Source organism: Periophthalmus magnuspinnatus, chromosome 8, assembly GCF_009829125.3.
Source record: "Periophthalmus magnuspinnatus isolate fPerMag1 chromosome 8, fPerMag1.2.pri, whole genome shotgun sequence".
Taxonomy (NCBI): domain Eukaryota; kingdom Metazoa; phylum Chordata; class Actinopteri; order Gobiiformes; family Gobiidae; genus Periophthalmus; species Periophthalmus magnuspinnatus.
The window spans coordinates 22,525,750-22,547,697 of NC_047133.1; the positions used below are offsets into that span (position 1 = coordinate 22,525,750).

Below are 21,948 nucleotides of genomic sequence, written 5' to 3' on the forward strand. Positions count from 1 at the left end.
AGCTCTAAATTGGGTTATACTTTTTTGTCCTTTTTTACAGGGAAATTTACTGGCCACATTTTACAAAGCCATTGCAATAATGATCAGCTACATTTTCTGCAAAATGTCCTTCTTCCCATCCCATACTAACCCATACGACCCAGTGGTCATACAGACATGTAATGTGATATATAATGCATGTAACTGTTAATGAGAAAATCTAATTCTTTTCTGTTTCCTGTGCTCTTGAAATCCCTCGTGAATTACTCATTCAGTGCAACCACAATGGGTGTCCTTGCAGTCCAGTGCCCACTGCCCAGTGTCCACAAAGAGCTATGCACAGCAATCACAGTTGTGTAATCTAGATATTAAGAGCTTCTGAAAATAAGCATATGATTACCACACTGAAAGAAAAAAGTTAAAATAATATAGATAATACTATAGTGCAATAACATGATGTTTAGGCTTGACACGTATTATTTTTATGTTGATCAAATGTGACCACATCATGTGAGTGCACATGAGTGTTTATGCTAATTAAGCATGAAAAATGACCTTTTATGGTGTTTTTATTATTATTTAATTTAGTCTACACAGTTAGGCTTTCATGCAACAGCAAATGTTGTTAAAATGTTTCAATGTAAAATAAGTACACAAAAACGTCCACAGTTCTGTGACAAACAGCCAGTTTGGGGCTGGACAGTGTGAAGAAGCTCTGGTCTCTGCCTGTGGACACAATGACACATGATTACAGTGTGATCATCTGCCTTGTGTTGTGCACAAACATGTGCTTACAATGACTACTTTCTAGACCAGAAAGCGTGTAAAATCTTTGAAAAGTCTTATCTCAGCTCTTATAATCCACCTCAGTCCATCTCAGTCCCCACAGCAGAGCAGCTCCTGTAACTGTCCTGTCTGCATTGGAATTTTCCCTCTGTAAGTTTTAGGGAGAGGAATTACGAGGGAGGAGCTTCACCACAAATGATCACAAAGTCAAGTTTCCTCAGGTTGATTAAAACATGCAGGTCTAACACCAGCCACAATCAGGCGACCTTTGTGAGACTTAAACATGTTGGACACAGAATCAAATAAATCATGTTACTGTTGTCAAATGTATGTTTGGAATTTGAACAGCTCCTCTCAGAGCGGAATCATTTTAATGACACAATTAACACAAATAGTTGTACACTCATAATTGTATGTTTGTTTGTTTTTTATAAGGACAATTGTATTTTAGATATTGGTGAAAAAAAAAAAAAGTAGTTCTACCAAAATCAACACATTTGGTTCATATTTGATAGAACAGCAGTCCATCGTCAGAATAATACACCTGTCACTACTTCAATATCTCCACCTCATGCCATTTTATTTTTCAGACTGTTCATTTTTATTTATTTCTAGTTACTTTTGTTTGTTTTTAATTTTTTACCAAGTCCTCTTTACTTCTAAGTCACAGAGCACACATAAGCACTCATGAAGCACTTCATATTTTTGAAAGAAAGTTCACATCTTCTCTGCCTATAAACACTTCAAGGTGAGACTGTTGAGCAGAGTGTCTTTTACCAGTGACGCACAAATCCCCTCAAACCTCCAGAATCTCTTTGGTATGTCAGAGATGCAGTAAGAGTCATGACATTTGGAGGTCTTGAAGCTTTGAAAACCTCGTCTTCTCTACATACATTTGCAAAGGCGCAGATCTGCTCGTTTAGATCAATATCCTGTCGGATGTGAAGCATTCAAGATCCCCTTTAAAACAGAATTTGCTCAAAAGATTATGAAATATGACGTCAGGAAGGATAGTGTTTGGATCATGTGTTTTGGGGCAACATGTTCTGGTCTAAATGCGATTCGTTCAGGGTGTGGATGCAGTGTGAAACAGACACGTGCGTTACAGAGACAGGTTATAATGTTTACAGTGGAATTACGCGCGCGCACTTCCCCACTTCACCAATATGTGTGACTTGCGCGCCTTTATCACTGTCAGACCGTAACCAGAGCAGAGCACAGAGCAGAGCGCGCTCGGATGGAACAACATGCAGCACTTTGAACCAATGGAGACATGGCACATAGGCTCCTCACCTCTCCAAACAGATTCAGCGCCAGATTTGCCTTCATTTTCACCATTTCACTCTCTTGCACGTATTTATGCTACAGTATCATCTTCTGCCGCGGAACAATCATGACCAACCACGCGTACGAGAACAAGCGGTGCGTAACGAGCAAGAACGCGGGAGGAAAGAAACTTCTGGGGAAAGTGGAGGAGGGATGCGCATCGGCTGTGGTGGACGTTAAAGTGGCGCAGCGAGACGCGGCTGGAACGAGCGCAGCCGGGAGTCACTGGAGCGAAGGGAAGTTGAATAATAAAAACATAAGCGTGGCGCAAAAGTACGGGAATAAGAAGCTGCCCAACGCGCTCATAGTCGGTGTGAAGAAAGGAGGCACGAGAGCGGTGCTGGAGTTTATCCGGATCCACCCAGATGTGCGCGCGCTGGGCACAGAGCCACACTTCTTTGACCGGAACTATGACCGAGGACTGGACTGGTACAGGTGAGGGCAGACCACGCACACTACTGCTGCTGCTGCTGTTATTATTATCTCTGTGCACCATGGTCAGACTTGTGCACGCGGTGTTCAGTCATTTGGCACGTGTTACTTCTTAACCTATGCAGTGATTTCATGGTATTTAAAGGGAATCACTGCTGTTGATGCTTAAAACTCCACAACTCGAGCAATAATGAGCATTTATGTAAAACTAACAAACATGAGAGACTAGAAAAAACCCATAAACCACATAACATTGTTGCTGTGTCAATTAATTAGTGGATTTTACAGCAATTTTGACTATAGGTGCAACTCATTTTCTCTTCTTTTCATCTGTTTACTCTACAACAAAAGGTGTGCACCACTAAAACTGCACCGATCACACACAAAATTTAAACTAAAGGTTAAAATCACCTGGTATTTATCATGTGTGGACATTCATGTACGCAGAGTTTGTCATGTTTCAGATAAAAGCTTTGAGCAGATGCTTGTGGTGCTGAACGGACAGCTCCCTGGCTCCTGTATAATCAGATCACTCCCACAGTGCACAGTACATCGGAGGGAGCTATAGAGAATTTAAGCATTATATAGAACTAGTAGAGTGTATAAAATGTATAGAGCTGAACAAAATACTCATGGTGCAAAGCGTAAATGTGCCAGTACTTCTCCGTTGGAAGTTGGAAGTTTGTGAGTGCATTTATCACCGGCATGGCGCTTTTGTTTGCTTATATATAGTTTTAGTCCAGGTTAAAGGGCCCATATTATGCTATTTTCAGATCTATGTTATAATGTTTCCTCATCACAAACATCTCTACTGAATTAAATGTAAAAACTACCACTTCATGACATCACATTTTGAGCTTTGGATATATAGACAGACTAATAATTAAGTGTTACTCAAACATGTGTGAATGTAACAAAACACAACTCCATGTATGATTTTGATGAGGAAACATGGTCAATTTTTGCGTAATATCTGACCTTTAATATCTGGTTTTATGTTTTTGCGTTTATTTCTGTTATGATACGCTTTAATTATGTGGTTTTGGCTCACTGGGTGTTACATTACAGCAGGTGCTTTCCATTCGGTGTTGGGTGTGAAAGAAACACTTAGGTGAAACAGTTTAAATAATAACTTCTAAAGAAATCGGTGACTTAGTGGCATGAACAAACGCGTACTATGTTTCCTGTGGCCTGTACTGTGTTCATAAACACAAAGTCTGAAAGTTGAAAGATCCAACTTTCCATCCAACTTTGGTGTGGGGGACATTACATCGTTAGAGCTGCCTATCAGCTGTATCCCCGTTAGCACCAACACCGAGACACTAATCAACGCCTACAAAAACCAGAGGAAGTGATGAAGTCCAGTCTAGACCCTCCAGCATGTATAATGAATAGCATCTGTCAGTCAGTGGATTATAGAAATGTATTGACCTCATTTGACCCCGCCCACTTTTGACCTTAATGCTGTTAAACCGTGCTGAATCCCAGTCATTTCAATGGAAAATTTGAGAAACGTTTTGCAGCTAAAATATGTTGTAAACTAGGCTGATTTGTGTAAAACGTTGTATGTTCATGTGACCAACAAGTCGACACTGCACTGATTCTCTGGGACGTTTCAAAGCGGCTCTGTGGTCCACAAAGAACTTATTTGCTGTCCAGATCGGCCGCCCCATGCAACTTCAGGAATAAAATGAAAAGAACCAGCTTATCAGTTTGTTTTTATATTTCCCAAGATCCAAAGACAGTTCTTTTTGAAAAATAATCGTGATTGGCAAAGGAGACACAGGGGGTTGAAATTAATTCAGTCGATTTCACAATTTGTACGATTTGCTTTGAATGCAGTATTTTTATTTTTTTTTTAAGAAAGCACATTTTATATTTGTGGAAAAATATGTAATTAGCTTAAAATATGTAAATACACAGTGGCTGTTTTTATTGGCTGAGGTTTAATGATTGAAACATTATTGAGAAAGTCGAATTTTACAACCCAAAAAGACTCAAATATGAAATAAATTCTAAATCGTGCTGTCTAATCCTTATTGTGTCTCATTAATCCCACTCTTCTTCTCCTTTCATCCCCCGTGCTGCTTTTGTTGCAGGGGTGCCAGTGGTGAGTTACTTAATTGAATTGTAGAGCTTCCAAAGCGGCCATTTTACAAACAGTTGTTCCTTATTATATTGTTCTCACCACGGATTTAATTAAATGAGATGAACCATATCAACAAACAAGGGCACACTTGTTTTTTAAGCTCAGAGCTAAAGCCAATCATTAAACTACTTCTGCAGCTCATGAAGAGATTTGAGAAGTGCACTGGGAATTTTGATTGAGCAGTTTGATTTGTGAGAGCAAATACATGACCACAAGCAACTGTAGTGTGGAGAGTATAACATCTATATCAGTTTATATTAGGACAGATAAAGAGGCAAATAAATAAATAAAATAATAATAATAATAATAATAATAATAATAATAATAATAATAATAATAATAATAATAATAATAATAATAATAATAATAATAAAGAATAAATAAATACATAAAATCTTAGTTTTTTTGTCTTGTGTTGATCAATCACAATTTTTGATTATTATTATTACTTTTTTATTTCATTTAGTCATTTTTTCTCTTTTCTTTTTTCCTTTTTTTTAAAAGTAAGACTCATCAAGTACAAAGACAAAAGAGCTGTTTAGGCAGTCAGACACACAAAAAAAATTCTAATTTCTTCCTCTAAAATTTGCTCTCCCCTCCAAATTACATGCTTTTACTGTGTCAGGACTGGAAAATAGACCACATCAAATAAAAAGCCCCAAACTGATCATGTCGATCTGCAAACAATAATTATAATTCTGTAAAATTTGATTAATTACAAAGCCAAAATCCATCCAATTCATTATGATTACTGCTTAAACCAATTTCCAGGTTTGTATCAGTTGTTGTTGGGTCAGGTGCATTCATCAAGGTTAAAAAAATGGGTCACCAAAAGGATTACGGTCAAATAGCGATTACCTAACACAACCAGAGCGTCTCCAAAACAACTGTGTGTCTTGTGGGCGTTCGTGTCGGTCAGAATCTCTTAAAATGTGTGATTAAAAATGTGTCAGAAAATACAATACCACACAGGTCGCTGCATCCCACAGGTGGTGACTGGTCCTTGTACTTTTTACATAATAGGTTTACAATGCTGCAGTTCTCAGAGTGACAGCTGATTGAGTGATGTTGATTATGTAAGTGTGGGCTCTGTGTTATTTGTCATAATGTTTGGACAACTGCCACGTACCAGATAACAACTGTCCATAGAGATTAAATGTGCATGTGGATTTGGCTTCTGTTTGGTGTGTGTCAATGCTTTACCCTTCAAACAAATCAAAAACACGCCTCAAAACTGAAGTGGTAATATGTAACTACTGAATACGTGCTATACTTTGTCTCATTTAACACTATACTTACTGTAAACTGGTCGCAGTCAAGAAGGGGTACGCCTCATTGATCAAAGTCGAGAGAGAAATCTGCCAATGTCCCCAAAAAACTCCAAAGAAATATGTGCAATCGTGACCTTCTTCCACTGAACAAATCTATTCACACAATTCAGAATAAGAAAGAACACCATTAGAATACATTATGTGTTTTCTGCTTAACAACCCTGCACTGACCACATATAAAATACTCTTCTCCCTGCAATCAAACTCAAAGCAGTTCACCCAGCGACACTAATGCGTTTGTGAAATGGCAAAAATGTATCTCCTTGGAGACAAGCAAATGCCAGCAAAAGATGAAGTTACGGGTCAGATCTGTGGAAAGACACGATCACAGCAATTATGCGTATATGTTTTTCAATGTATTTCTGAGCAATAAAAACACTGAATAGTAATTGAATAGATACATTTGTTGCCATACAGTGAAACTATCCAGACCAAGCTATTCATTTCTATGGAGACAATCATGTGACAGACCACCCCACCAAAAAGTTACACAGTGCATCTTTAAACCCGCCGCACACTGTAGAACAATTAGCACCATTTTTCTTCTTCTCACATTTATTTCCTTTAAACTAAAATAAAAATAAGACAAAACTGGTCCAAATGTTTTGCATAACTGTTCTTTATCCCTCAAGATGACTACAGATCAACTTTGTATAAATAAAAGTTCAAACATTATCAGACTTTCTTGGCCAACTATGACCAGTAAATTGTCTTATTACATCAATTTACATCATTTTTCAGTATCAATGCCGATATCTGATAACAGTATTGCGTCGAGGCGTCACTAGTCGGGGACACAGAGGAGCAAGATACATACAACATGAAATACTGAAAATAATTTAAATCCGACTGTGTCACCTCTCAGAAAGTGTAAAGTTAAACTGTATCATTCTCATCCATATTACCCTTCAGAAAGTGTCCTCCATAAATAGTAACACCCAGTCCAGAAAACAGCGCTGTTAGTCCAGTTTGAGGTTCTTCCAAAGTAAAAAGGTGAGAGTATATCCTCACATGGGTCTGTTTACATAAATCTGTGCAGCCAGAATCAGGGTGAAGCTGCTGCTACAGTAAACACGATTCTGCTTCCTGTGTAGTTTATCACTAGCCTCTCTGTGCATTAATATTGCACCACGTGTCACACATAATAATAACAACACAGTTTTGACTTGCATTTAAAGTAGTGCAATGTTCTGATTTTTTGAACACTTTAGAGCGAGTCGCTTTACTGTAGACAGGAAACAGCTGATGCGAGTTGCGCTATAGTTCTGATAGCTCACGACTTTTAGCTTGTGGTGTACGGTCTCTTCACTGCCATATCCCACTGCAGTAATTCTTGTCTGATTCTCCTTGTGGCTGTGTTCTGCGCTTTTTGTCACACATTTAAAAATCCTGTAGTGTGTGACAGGGTTTAAAATACGGCAGAGTATAAGGGTCACTTAAATAAAAAAAAAATATGCGGGCGCTACAAGAATAAAGTCGTAGGATTTCGACATTAAAGTCGTAATTTTACGAGAATAAAGTCGAAGCCAGAAAAATACTTTTTTCTCGTAATATTACAAGAGAAAAGTTGTAATGTTATGAGAAAAAAGTCGTAATATTATGAGAAAAAAGTCGTAATATTACGAGAAAAAAGTTGTAATATTATGAGAATAAAGTCATATTTTTATGAGAGTATAGGCTGCTGTGCGTGAATGAGTGACCAGTGCGTTATGAAGAATTTGGAGCATTTTGTTCAGATATAGCAATTTCTTCCAAATCTGTCTGGTTCCTCCGACTAAACAAACTCAAATGCTTGCAGTGTCCCTTCAAAGTACTTATACTGATGACAGTGTGGTGATGGTGGGCTAGAAGACACAGTATTTCATCGTGTGTAAACCCCAGTTGAAAGTTTATCTGAACAAAATGCTCCAAATTCTCCATAACACACAACGCACTGGTCACTCATTCACACACAGCAGCCCATATTCTCATAAAAATATTACTTTATTCTCGTAATATTACGACTTTTTTCTGGTAGTGTATATTTTTGACAATGCCACCACCTTTTTTTTTTTTTTTCCTGCATGTACTTTCATATGCACACTCTGTAAGCCCAGAGTTTTTAATCAGCAGGTGATTTCACAAGTGAAAAGGTGTCTGGACTCCCGCTGAGTGGACTGTATAGGAGAAATATCAAAGCAACAAGAGGTTTGACAGAGCTGGAGGTTAGACGCTGTATTCTGTACTATACTGCTAGCCCCATAACTTACTTTATATCACGGCACAAGTTAAAAGAGGAGGAAGAGAGGCCGTCACTGTCAAAGTCAGCATCACAAACTTCTCCCTCATGCATAATTCATCCACTGAACTACTCAACAGCATGTAATGAGCAACAGAGCCTTGTGTGGTGGTCACTGTGATAAACGACTTAAAACATTAATCAACTACGCACATTATTTCCTGTTAATTGAGTAATTAATTTCAGCAGCGGGCTTTATTATATTAACCTTGGGAATTAAATCTCGGGACAAAATTGTATTGCGTCCTGGAAAATTGCTCTTGTGTTTTTGACTATCAATGAAGTGCAGGTATATAGAGGTCAGATTTTCTTATTTGGTGTAGACTAGCCATTGCTGCTTCTATTCATTTTCCCGCATTTGTTAGCTGCACCAAAGTTATGTTTTAGTGAGATTTTTAACACATCCAAAAGTTGAAATACATGAGTGCACACTTGTTAAAAATCAACCTTTTTTTTTTTTTTTTTTTTTTTTTAACGACAGGTGCAGTGTGTATCTTTTCTGATGAGAGTCCACTACATGTTTCTGTAGAGGAGTCATTAACCTGGAATGTTCCACAGTGTAGCATTAAACATCCTGTCAATCTTGCACTAATTCAATTGCAGGTGTTGATTCCGTTTCGCATTTCCCTTCTCACAGTTGTATTTGAAGTGTTTCGGGCATGTTTGAACAATTTAATCACTTATTTTCAAGAGGCCATATTGTGAACGCTCCACATTTTCACCGCCACCTGCTTCTTCATCAGTGATACTCGTAGGATATATTTACACTGTCTAACGCAAAAAAAAAAAAAAAAAAGTTGCCACCTGGATTTAACTATGCAAATAGATTGTGGTTGCTGCAGCTGGTCAGGTCTAGGTTCAGCATCAGTCTGTGCTTAAAGAATGAGGTCAGCTGACACCTGAATATACTGAATGACCAGGTTATTGATGGCGACTTTTTTTTTGGCCAGGCAGTGTATATATATTTTTTATTTTAATTGATTTTTGTGTGTGTGTGTGTGTGTGTGTGTTTTTCAGACCAAGGTTTAGTTTGTTTTCATACCTGACAGTTTTGACCGCTCACTAGCGCTCTTCCCCTGCAGCTATCCATAGGAGCAGCTGACAGCTCCGCGGCTCGTTGTTGTGATGGCGTTTACGGCGACGGCAGCTCCCATTGGGTACTGCGGTTTTCTAAGTAGACTTGTTTCTTTTATTAAGTTGTTTTATATTATATTGCAATGTAAAACGTCCAATTGATAAAATAATGATCCACGGGTGTCGTAGATTATAACTGTAGAGGAAACGCGAGCACAATATGTCATGCATTCTTACTGAGAGGGGTCAAATCTGCACGGATCAAAACATGTCCTACTGGTGCCATCTGCTTGTTTCCATGGAGTTAGCGTAGTTAAATGTCATATTGGGAAACATTCAAGGCAAAAACATCTTCACGGAGCAAGTTTCTACCACGATAGTTACACAATGCAGTGAGTTTGGCACCTAAGGATTCAAGCAATACTTTTTTAATAATATAAGTGCTATATATATTTGTATTTAAAATGAAAGCATAAAACTCAGCCTTCTTTTGCACCAGGTCATCCAAATCCTAGTGTGACCATTGGCTCCGCTCTGTTACGTTCCACACATGACACATCATTTGAACCCAGAAGAAACATGTTCATTACTGCCCCCTCTGCACCGGACACACACACAGCCTCTCCTTTCCCCTTTTTATTCTCCATGTCGACGCCAAAATGTTTTCTGCCCATTCGACCAAATCATGCAGATCAAACACAACCATGTCGCCGCTACACACCATCAAGACTTTAAAGGGCATCTCTCCTCTATTGATTTCACATACGTCAGGAACGCTTCCCATTGAAGCCGTGCGAGCGGTGCTGAAATAGTTTGAGAATATGCCTCTCCTCTGCTCTACATTAATTGGCTTTGGGAGGCAGGGAGCGCGGGAACAGTATCATCAGAATAAAAGGTTGATGAGGACGGAAAGTTGGAAGAGAAAAGTGCACATTACAGAGCCAGACACGACCCGGGCCTTATACCCTGAAATATTAATGAGCTGTCTTCACTGCACTGCTGCTTCAAGACATGTTAACATTAATTACCAAACAACTCTCTCTTCTCTCCCCCCCCTGTGAAATCTGCTATTTTATCAGGCTTGAAGAACACATACTATGCTAAATAGATTTTTATTTTTGTTGTTGTTTTTAGCTGTTTTATTGTTGTCACTCATCAAATAAATACTCAGAGTTGTATTTTGCTTCATTCGCACTTGTTTTATTAATCCATTAATCCAAAATTGCCTTCTGTGAGCACTCAAAAATGCTCTATTTTGCCTGGATTGTTACATCACAGGTAAAAATTCAGACTTCTACACGGTCCATAAATCATCTCCAGACTTATACTTCCGAAATAGTCAAATTGTGCTCACTTGAAAAACACATGGGTCGATTAGCAATTTGTTTGTGTTCTCATTGTTCATTGCTGACAGCAGAGGGAGCTCCAATTCCTAAATACCTTGTTGGAAACAGAGGTCTTTTTTTTTCTTTTTTTTCCAAATGTGGACATTTATTAAGCTAGAAAACGTGAAATACTTATAGCTTTGCCAAGAATGTTCCACATCTTGACGCTAAACTTATCTATCTTCATGTATGTAGTCAAAAATATGGTGCTAGCTGGCCATGTTACAAGTCAGATCTATGGAGAGGCAGCCCCGCTCTCAGTGAGGATGCATATTTTTGCTAGTTAAATACACGCAATTTAATATAAAGATAAGATAAGATAAATTTAACGACATAACATTCCAAGAAAAGCAATAATTTCTCAATGGAGACAAGCAGCTAGCACACCCTCCACTAGAAAAGTTACACAGTTCACCTTTAAAATCTTACATTAAAAACTGACGATCAGATCCACCCCAACAGGTTGCAAAAGTTTGTGATGATGACTTGAACGGCCAGGAATTATATGTCACCTTTTTAGTGTCAAGATTCTCATTGTGATTCAAGAAATAGCCTGTAGCCAGCGAGCCTTAGCGCACATTTAGAGATTGTCAGCTTGTTAACTTCCTCCCCAAGTGAACCCTTGTATCCCCGCTGACCGTAGATCAAATGCTGTCTGAGTTTCTCCTCCCACTCTCCCCCCATTAAAGTCCTTTTGTAGTTTTTGTCAAGTTTAAGTCCAGGAGTGGAACTACTGGTGTGTGGGCTGTCCCAACTTGGAGTGTCCTTTGCTGTCACTAAAGTTTAGGATTAACACAGAAGAATGTTTGTGTCTATTGGAGTCTGAGGGATGACCACTGCTGCACATTCATATATTGCCTGTTTATTTAGCCAGCGCTCCACTTGTCACATATTAGTGTGTGTTATGCAAATTTGACTATTGTGATTTAACCTCATCAAAAACATACATAAGTTGTGTTTTGTTTCATTGACACTTTTGAGTAACCGTTTATCTGTCTGTCTATCTACTCAAAATGCTCAGTTCCACCTTGTGATGTCATGAGGTAGTTTTAATTTTAACATCTACCTTTTACCTTTTGTTTCATAGAGATTGGCAATTACAGAGCTGAAATATTCCAAATGATTCTAGTGAAGGTGTATGGAGTTTACCACATGACATCACAAGGTGGAAAACAGTGTTTTCTGTTTTAAGAGAAGAACTCAGCCTAAATATGCAGGGTTTGTGTGTGAAACATGAGTGATTTGGTTTTCATGAATAAACAACATTATAACAGATCAGAAAATCATTATGGGTCAAGTCTTTGTTCATACTAAGGTGCAGTTATAACAAAGTGGTACCTATATTTCTACAGTGGTACCTACATTTCTTAGCAAATATCTGTTATATGTGGCTATTCAGTCATGTGGTCTATTCCAAACACAGCCCTGACAGTGTGATAGCACAGCTCAGATGTGTGAAGACGTGCAGCTGCACTAGACACTGTATACTGAGTGTGATTTGGAAAAGAAATAGAAGACAAAAATATTTTCACCAGCAAAATAGTTTTCAAAAATGTCATCTGTAGTTGAATTTCTAAGGCCTCTATTCACCTTATTCCTGAAGTTGCCATGCGCGCCGTCTTCGTCACTGTGGTTGTGTTATTTTGCATGAAGTTGTCGATCTTCTGTGTTCTATATGGACGACAAAGCCTCACAGAGTACAGTGTGGACTTATTGGTGAACATAGAACAAAAAAATCTATCTACTTTATATCAGATTTTTCTTTTCATTCTTATTTTTATTTATTTGGAAAGGGACAGCACATATTAATGCACATCTTAAAATGTTAATATGCAAAGATTATAGCCAACGTGACTCAAATGTAACACACCGACACAGTCACTCACTGTACATACAACACACTCACTGTACACACGACACACTCACTATACACACAACACACACACTATACATACAACACACTTAATATAAATATAAGTAAATACTATAAATATGAGGCGAAACTTTTCTCAAATTCTCCATTGAAATAAATGTTATTCCTGCTTAACCAGAAGTACCACCACAAAGAAAGTGCAGTTTAGTCACATTTACGGCAAAAGTGGGCAGGGCTGAATAAGGTGTGATGTGTTTTTTGATTGTTCTGAGTGGTGTTAATAATAGAGTTAATCCTACAAGTGCAGTTCCGATCCATGTGGCCATATTTGGGAAAGAAAGGGGCATTTTAATCATATATCAACATGAAGCTCCTTGTCTGAATAACACTACATCCTGCTAATGGTTTCCACTGGCAGAAAACAAGCCCAGCTCCAGACAGGCATAATGCATCTTCGAGCTTTCCTCAGTCTTTCCCCAGCTGAGGAGTTGCAGATCCTTAAATTTATGAATGCAAAGTTTAAAATGCTAAATGCTAAAGTTAGTGTTCATTCAAAATCTGCTTGACTCATATTCATTCAGCATTTTACCAGGATGTTCCATGACTCTTATGTTTACTTTTTATATCATCTTTGCTAATGTATCTCTATGGAAGTTGTGTAGTAAGGTACAGTTTGTTTTTTGGTTTATTTTTTTATTAATTCATTTTTTGAATGTCAACTTCCAGGGACAAAACAAAAATTGCATTTCATATATAAAAGAAGAAGAAAGAAAAAAAACATACCCATACATCCTTCCATTCACACACTCACCCACACACATCCTGGTCCGGCGTGCACAGAAAACTACTGCTATTTTCAAGTTTGTCCAAGGTTTATTGAGTCAAACTTTGTCAATAAGGGTTCCCAGGTTTGTTTCCATCTGTTTCCCTTCTTGTTCAAGCACAGTTTTTCAGAATAAGGTACAATTTTTGACATTCTACCCAAGCTTTGTACATCCGTTTACGTAACCCTCCTTTCTCTAACACCCCTCCCTCTATTTTTCTCAAAACCTTGTGAAAATGACTGCATATTATGTGGCTGTGATAACACCTAAACAGTAAAGACTATCATCATCTTTTAGATACATCAGCGGGTTGTAAATAAACGACTCAGGGGAGCAGCTAAACGTGGCATTTGGGTTCGTCCTGGTGTGTTTCCTGTGCATTGTTCAATAGCCAGAGCTCATTATGTTTTTTCTAATGGCACACATTTGTAGTCCAGTGGGAGGTGACAGTGTAATGCAAAGTCTCATGGCTCCAGCAGTTATACTCCTCATGGTGAATACGGCTGGAAATCAGACCAATATGCTCCGTGCCCGCTCTCCCGATGAGACGTTTAGCGCTAATTAGATTAAACGCAGTATAATAAGTGATAATTAGAAGGTCAAGTGGTTCATTTTTTGTTTAGCGCACCAATCTAGAAGAAGTTTTTATACAATGTGATTATGTTTTCCGGCCAATCAGTGGCTTGTTTCTGCATACCTTGTTTCAGCACTGAATAAAACAACCACTTTATAATAACAACTACACTTTGACACAATTAAAACCCTAATTAATAACTTATGTCATTTAATATAGTTTTCGAGTTAATAGCTACCTGTTAAACATGCATGAATGAAACAAACACAACTTATGTTTTTGATGAGAAAATGTTATAACATAGATCAGAAAATAGTGTAATATGGGCCTTTGAGGTGTTATTTTTCTGTCACGATAACAAGTTTTGAAGTTTGATATATTGCTTAAGTAAAAATAAAGATAATGTCGTAATGGCTGGGGAAGGGTGGACCAAAGAGGTGCAGAACTCGGGGCAGATTTACAGTGTTTTATTTACAGTTAGTGCACAATCAAACAAGAGTTCATTAATCCGACAAAGGGCGAGCAGCGGGGGCGAGCCAGGGCCCAGGGAAGCGTCGTGAAGAACGGAGACAGAGACAGGTAACAACCAGAACTGGAGCGAGGACAGGACCGGGGACGGAACCAGATGAGACCGAGCAGAAGCAGTCCAAAGAACAGGAGCCAGAGCTGGAGACGTGGCTTGGGCCGGAGGCCAGGACGAGACCAGGAGGTGAAGACAGGGAGCAGACTGTACTGGAGCGGGAGCGCAGGGTCAGGAGCAGAGCCGGAAATCAGGAGCTGGAACGGACGGCAGAACCGGAACGTTTGACACGCGGACGATCTGGCACCGAGTGTCTGGTTTCAGCTCCTCTTATCCACAGCAGGTGTGTTGATTGCCCCGATGGGAAGCAGGTGCGCGCGGGAGGAGCCGAGAGCTCCGCCCAGCTCCAGGTACAGACAGGTGAGGGAGGGAGGAGAACACACAGGGAGATGAAACAGGAATAGAATATGTGCCTCATGACAGATAAACAATAATATTGAAACTCATTTATGCCACTGCCGCAAAACCTCAAGAGTAGATTTAAACCACAAAACCTATGCTAAATCTATATATTATAAAAAAATTGTAATTATACATATATTATTAAAAAATTGTAATTATAATAATGAGTCTTTTTACGGCTTAAATCTTATCCTATAGCTAAAAAACTAACCAAACATTTCCCAGTAGTGCAAAGAAAAAGTACACACGATAAATACTGACCCCAAAAAATATTGTTCCAGCTTCCACAAATTGAACGATAAGACGATATTGTAATAATCGTGAGAGTTCGAATGCTAAACCTTACAGAACTCATGACATCTACACAGGGGGAATGGGGACATCCTATATACAATACAAAAGTACTCGTGTTGTTCACGTGTTGTTGAAGTTCTGCAGGGCCTGTATGTTTAAAAGTGATCTGACACATAACTGAGTTTAAACAAATCAACAGAGAGTAACAGCAGTGGCCCAGGCGTTTAAACTATGTAAATTCTCACCACCTGTGAACATGTTTTGGATAATTTCTCATCATAATTACCTGGAAACATTGTAGTGGAATGAATGCATGCAGACTGTGTAATGGGCTCTCAACAGGAGGATAACTTAGTCATTTTCACACATACAATATGAGCAATGGCACATTGTGTTCATTGTAACTGTAATTGTGTGGATTTAGCATAAGTCTGAGTTGGGAAATTGCCGAAGGGTGATTTATTATGGATGCTGCATGACTAGCGCATGGTAGGTAAAGCAACTCCACAGTTCAGATATTATACCCTGTATGGGCCAGGCAGCTCGCTGATTACGATGAATAGAAAGGCAGGGAAGATAATGACAATATGACTTTGAAATGAACATGCTCAATCATCGTGTGGTTACAGAAAATGGTGTGAAAATCAACTTCAGAAATACTGTTGTAGCTTCTTGTTCTGTACACAATTGTTTCTTAGATGTGGCAATTACTTACAGTGGCTATTGATATGCACTTACACCAGTAATTACATGGTACATACACTAGCACTACAGCAGTAATTAAAATGTGGCGATTACTATATATTTGCGACGGTTATAACTAGGTATATATTAGGCACTTGTGGTATTTACAGTGATAATAACGAAGCACTTACTTACTTACAATTGCAATTACTATTACTATTGACAACAAATCTATTCATCCATATGGGAAATGTACGAATCCATTCATCTGTTTTCTTCTGCTTATCTGGGGCCAGGTTGTGAGGGATGACACTTTTTCCAGATCCTCAGCTCCTCCGGTAGGACCCCAAGATGTTCCCAGGCCAGCCAAGAGACATAGATCCTCCAGTGTGACCTAGGTCTCCCCAGGGCCCTCCTCCAGGTGGGACACGTATCTGAGATCTTGTCTTTTTGGTCATTTCTCAGAGTTCATGACCGTGAGAGTAGGAATGTAGATTAACCGCTTTGCCTTTTGAAAGAGCTTCTTCGTTACCACAACTGTACAAATACTTGCAAAAATAGTTATTCTTGGACTACAACTGTTAATGTATGTTTTCTGCAGTTTTCAAATTAACCCACAGTTTCCACGTTCTGTTTGTCCAGTCTTATGTAGTGCTATTTCTCGGCAGGAAAGAAGGAAGTTACATTCAGAATGCATAAAAATGACATCAGAGCATTGATTGTTCACAAGCAGATGATTCAAAGTTGACCTTTCTTAGCTCTAGTGCTCCCGATCTATGATGAACCTGAGATACTGCATTTAAGAAAACGCTATAATAAACCAATGGACTCATTTCAATTCAGCTTCTTGAAAAGACCAAAAGAAAACCTGACCTACAGTTGACCCATAATGACCAAAGCGCCTCCCCACCCACTGGTTTTCATCTGAGTCGTATTTTTGCTTGAAAAGACTGTACGGATCATGACCAGAATAAAAACTCCAAAATCCAGCTTTACAGCTCCCCTGCAAGACATCATTAGGACAGCCATATTCTTCTGGACAGAGCGAAGGGTAAAAGGGCAAGTTTTAATATCAAAATCTTGTCAAAATATACCGTGACACCAAGAGAACAGCCAGGCAAAACTGTGATGACAATATATCCAGTAATTATATTAACACTGTGAGATATGATGTGATAAATGTGGACACTATAGTGCATTTTACTTGAAAACGATGCCTTATTACGGGAAGTTTGGACAGGCCCAGCTGCCAAACACTGCACTCTATATACTTTTGAGTGCTGGGACTTTTCATTCCCTTAGGACTGCTAACCATCTCTTCTCACCGCAAGACGTTTTACATGTGCTTTGATTTACTGTTTGTACCAGCGTGTTCTTCTGCGTTTATGTAGTAGATAGTCAATGGCAACGACTAAAGATGCACTGTGTCACTTTCCTGGTGGAGGGTCCTTTCTATGGACGTATATTGCCATAATGTTCCAAAGTACAGAGGTGGAAGGTAACAAAGTACAAATAGTAAAGTACTGTGTTTAAGTAGAGTTTTTAGTTGTCTGTACTTTACTGAAGTAGATTTGACACTGGATACTTTTTACATCACTACATTGGAGATCTGTACTTTCTTCTCCACGATATTTGTGAACTGGACTGTTTTTACCATGATCTAAATAAATACACAAAATGCATAAGAAAAATTAAGAAATTGATTCATATTGTTAGTGTTGATCAAAATATGTATTATTTTTAATCAATATAGGTACATTTACACTTTGGGTGCTTAAATAGTTTTACTTAAGTTGATTTTTTTTCTCATGACACTTTTACTTTTACTTGAGTTTTGTTGTTGTTGTTTGTTTTGTTTTTTTTTGCTCTGGTATTTGTACTTTTACTTCTTCCACCACTGCCAAAGTATGTAATAAAATGTATCTGTCTTACCTTTGTTCAGTTAAAGGTGTTTATTGCTGGAAAAACCTGCAATCTTTGTGTGAGTGATGAATGTAAAGCCCTACTGTGCAACATCTACATGTAAATGAGCAGGGGATGGACCCAAAAAAGTTACATTGTGCATCTTTAAATATCTAACTATTGTCGGACTTATAACTTCACTGGTGTAAGTCGTCATATTTCTAAACTTGTCAGAGTCGAGCAGATAGAAGTAGCACACATTTGTGGCCATAAAGTTTGGTCCACTTTTTAGGTAGACTCTTTGTGCTCCATGAGTCACCATGTTTGACTGTTATGGCGCTGGGGGCTTGAACTGGTTTAAAATTGTATGTTCTGAGACGCTGCAGACACATTCTTCATGCAGCACAGTGCAAGTATGAATGGCCAAACTTTAAACTGCTCCAAGGAACCGAACACTGTGTTGAAATGATTCTCTTTCTCCTTCGACTGTATGTATTAAGACTAGTCGTATTTAATAAGATTTGGCTGTGCATGTCAGCAGTTTTATTTGGTGTGGATGGATTAAATATGAACATATGTTGACACGGTATTGTAATATGTCGCTTATATGTTAGAAATGATAAACGCAACATTCACATACCAGATGCTATGTGTATGCACTGCCAACAACGGCATTGTGCTGTTCTGTTACATTGTGTTGTACAGTGTTATCTGCCTGCCTGAGATCCAGAATACAATACTTTACAAAGACGCCTGTGTAATCCCTCCGTCGTCCAGGCATGATCCATAGTAAAAGAAAAATTCAAATCAGTCAACTGGATAAAAAGTTGTAGGAGTCGCTTCTTCAGTTCTGGTCAGATTGCTGGTGGACAGTGCCTTATATCTATCTGAAGAGAGGAGCTAACTACACTAAAACTAACACAAATGGGCGTGATTGACAGGTGGATTAGCCAATTGGAGACATGCATGGTTGACTGTACTGGAAAAATATCATAGAAGGCTGAAAAAAATGACGGATATCTGCAGAATCAATGGGTAAAGCACTAAACTGTTAATCTGAGGTGACCAATGATCTCCTTCCTCTCACATGTCACTGAAAAAAAACTAATCTGATTGGACGATCATATGTGGAGACCAGGCTGATATCAATCTGTATAAAAAAAAAAAATACAGAGATATCAGTCTGGTTTTATATGGGTCCAAATACAGCTCTTTCTTAAGTTGCAAACTTTAATGATGATTCATCCAAAGAAATGATTGACAGTGTTTTATAGTATAGATTCATGTCCTTCCCTGACCTCATGGAACATAAAGAACTATAAGGCTGCACTTAACAGGAAGTCCTTCGCTCATGTTTGTGGCTCATACTTCATAATGATAATGCAGTGTCCAAAGGGAGTGAACTTCAGTGCAGATAAACAGTGAAGCCCTCGTGGGTCGTTCAGGGTCAACACCAAAAGCTCCGGAGATATCAGCACTGAGCAGCTCATTAATGAAGTGCATGACTGACATTCTTCAGTGTGTCGACCTAACTACCTGCAGATAAGAGGCCCACTCACTTTTTTGCTCTGTTTTTTAAAGTTAACGATGGACGCTACATCAAGGAGCTTCGCACTCTCCTGCAGCATAAAACAACAAATATAAAATGCTTCACCTGGACCCCAAACTTTGAGAGACGGAAACTTGAGTCAGCCTATGCTCTTGCAGTGGATATCAAGTGGAAGCTCATTAGTCTGGAGACTTCTGCTCTGAAAGTAACTTGTTCAAAGTCATTTTACACTAGAGACCTGGATAAAGACTATTGTGCATTGTTATTTACGTTTATCCAAAAGTTAAACATATAATGCTGCATATTTTTTAGATTATTCTTAATATACAATGTAGACTGAAACTTGTGTTATTGTCTATCTATCTCAGTGCAATTACTTAATTAAGACAGAAAGCTTTTGATGATAAAATGCAGGTAGCAAGCTGCTCTATCCAACTTTTCTCTTGTAAATGAGAAAACAAATTGCTCCATTGAGTGTATTGCGGCACATTGAGACATAGTCAGAGTGCTGTCTTCTGTCTGAATATGACTGCAACCCTTGGCCAAACTTCCTTGTCAAAACCTGATCTCATCAGATCTCAGAAGCTGAGCAAGGCTGGGCCTGGTTAGTACTTGGGGATGGGAGACCACTGGGAATTCCAAGTCCTTAGGCACGACACTTCACCCACATTGACTAGTATGAATGTGGTGCGTGTTTGTGTGTGAGTGTGAATGTTAGTGGTGGTGGGAAGGGCCAATGGTGCAGATTAGCAGCCACGCTTCCGTCAGTCTGACCCCGGGCAGCTGTGGCTACAAAAGAAGCTTATCATCACTGAATATGGAGTGGATGAATAATGCATGAAATTGTAAAGCGACTTTGAGCATCTGGAAAAGTGCTATATAAGACTATTATTATTTTTATTACTATTATTATTATAAAACATTTTGGCAATCACAAACTCATGTGAAGAGGCCGCTCTCTGATGCTTTGCAATGTGAGCCGATTTCTCTGTGCATGTGCCTACAAATGTGTGCATGTGAATACTAGTGCAAAAGGGTTTGGTGTGATTAAGAACTAAATACCTTCTACTTCCTCCTTTCACAGATATAAAATCAGGCATTCTCCCTTTAACTTTTTTGTATTTTTTTTGAGTAATAAAATATGAAATATATAATAACTAATAGAGAGCCAAATGAGTTATCTAAGCCTACATATTTGCGCAGTTTATGATAATTGGATATTTTAAGGCTCTTCTCTTCTTCTACAAAAGTAAAATCCCATTGACATAATTAGTGTCATCAGGTTTAGATCCTGGAGCCAGCGGTCACTTAAAAGTTGAGTTTAACCATGTTGAACAAATTGTGTCTGGCCCACAGTCTAACAGGTCTGTGCTACAGTAGTGGACAGATCCATTCACACCTAACTTCATTTCCTCAATGTGATTAAAATGTCAGAGTGAAGCCTGTAATGTGATCTGACTTCAACTTTCACTAAGAATCAAGAAGAGGATCCATGCCCTGCCCATTTAGCTGCAGTGTATTTAGTGCTGTGAAACCTGCAATAAATCATAGACCTTGGGCAAATAAGGTACGCAAGCTCTACTGATGAAATACATTTAAAAACGCCCCGCTCAGATGTCGGCTCATTTATAAATCGCTAAAAGTCATGAATATGTTTAGAGTAAGAGAAAGCAGCAGTTCTCACACATTTCACTGTAAGTATAGAACATAATTAGCTTTACATGTCACACCTTTAATGACAAGAAAAAAAAACAAAAAACTTCAAATTTATATTAAAGGGCCTATTATACTTTCTTACTATAGTTTAGCTTTACTTAGTGGTAGAAGTATTTCATGTTGTCACTGAAGTAAAAGTACAGATCCCACAGCAAAAAAAACCAAACTACTAAGTACTACTACTAAGAATTAAAGTACCCGTTTAAAAATGTACCTAAAGAGCATCAAATGTAATGATTTTTGATAGAGATTTAGGCTGAATTTAGTTTAATTAATACTTTTTTTTTTGTCTAGCTGTTTTTATTTGCATATTTTGTTTGCTCAAACTATGAACGTGTTAAAAATAAACCCTCTGCCTTTTCAGCAGGTCTCAAACTATAATAAAAAATACTTTTACTGTTCAAATGTAGTGCTGTAGAAAGTACAGATACCTTCATTCAAATGTAGTGAAGTAAAAGTAAAAAAAATATGCAGTTAAAAATGTACTTAAGAAAAGTAAAGTACAGATACCTATTTTTATTTTTTATTTATTTATTTATTTATTTTTGAGAGTTACAGTTATTTTTATTTTATTTTATTTATTTATTTATTTTTATTAATGAAGACCTGTTGTGCTTGTGTCTGCTATACAGTTACAATCTATGACACCTCTGGATCCTTATGTTACAATTTGCATATTTTAAATCACAACATTAATCCAAAATTACTTAATAAAACAAACAGGTCCGCTGAATTTCAAGTTACAAAACTGAAGCGCCCAATGGGAGCTGACGTTGCCGTAAACACCATCACAACAAAAACCTGTGAATT

At 38.2% G+C, this 21,948-nt stretch overlaps 1 protein-coding gene across 1 annotated transcript in view; it reads left to right on the plus strand.

Moving 5' to 3' along the window:
- Positions 1-2,038: 2,038 nt before the first annotated feature.
- Positions 2,039-21,948, plus strand: part of hs3st2 (heparan sulfate (glucosamine) 3-O-sulfotransferase 2) — a 32,810-nt gene continuing 12,900 nt past the window's right edge. The window contains exon 1 of the mRNA XM_033971211.2: positions 2,039-2,526. Within this exon, the coding sequence (XP_033827102.1) occupies positions 2,039-2,526 (488 nt within the window). The remainder of the gene's footprint in view (positions 2,527-21,948) is intronic.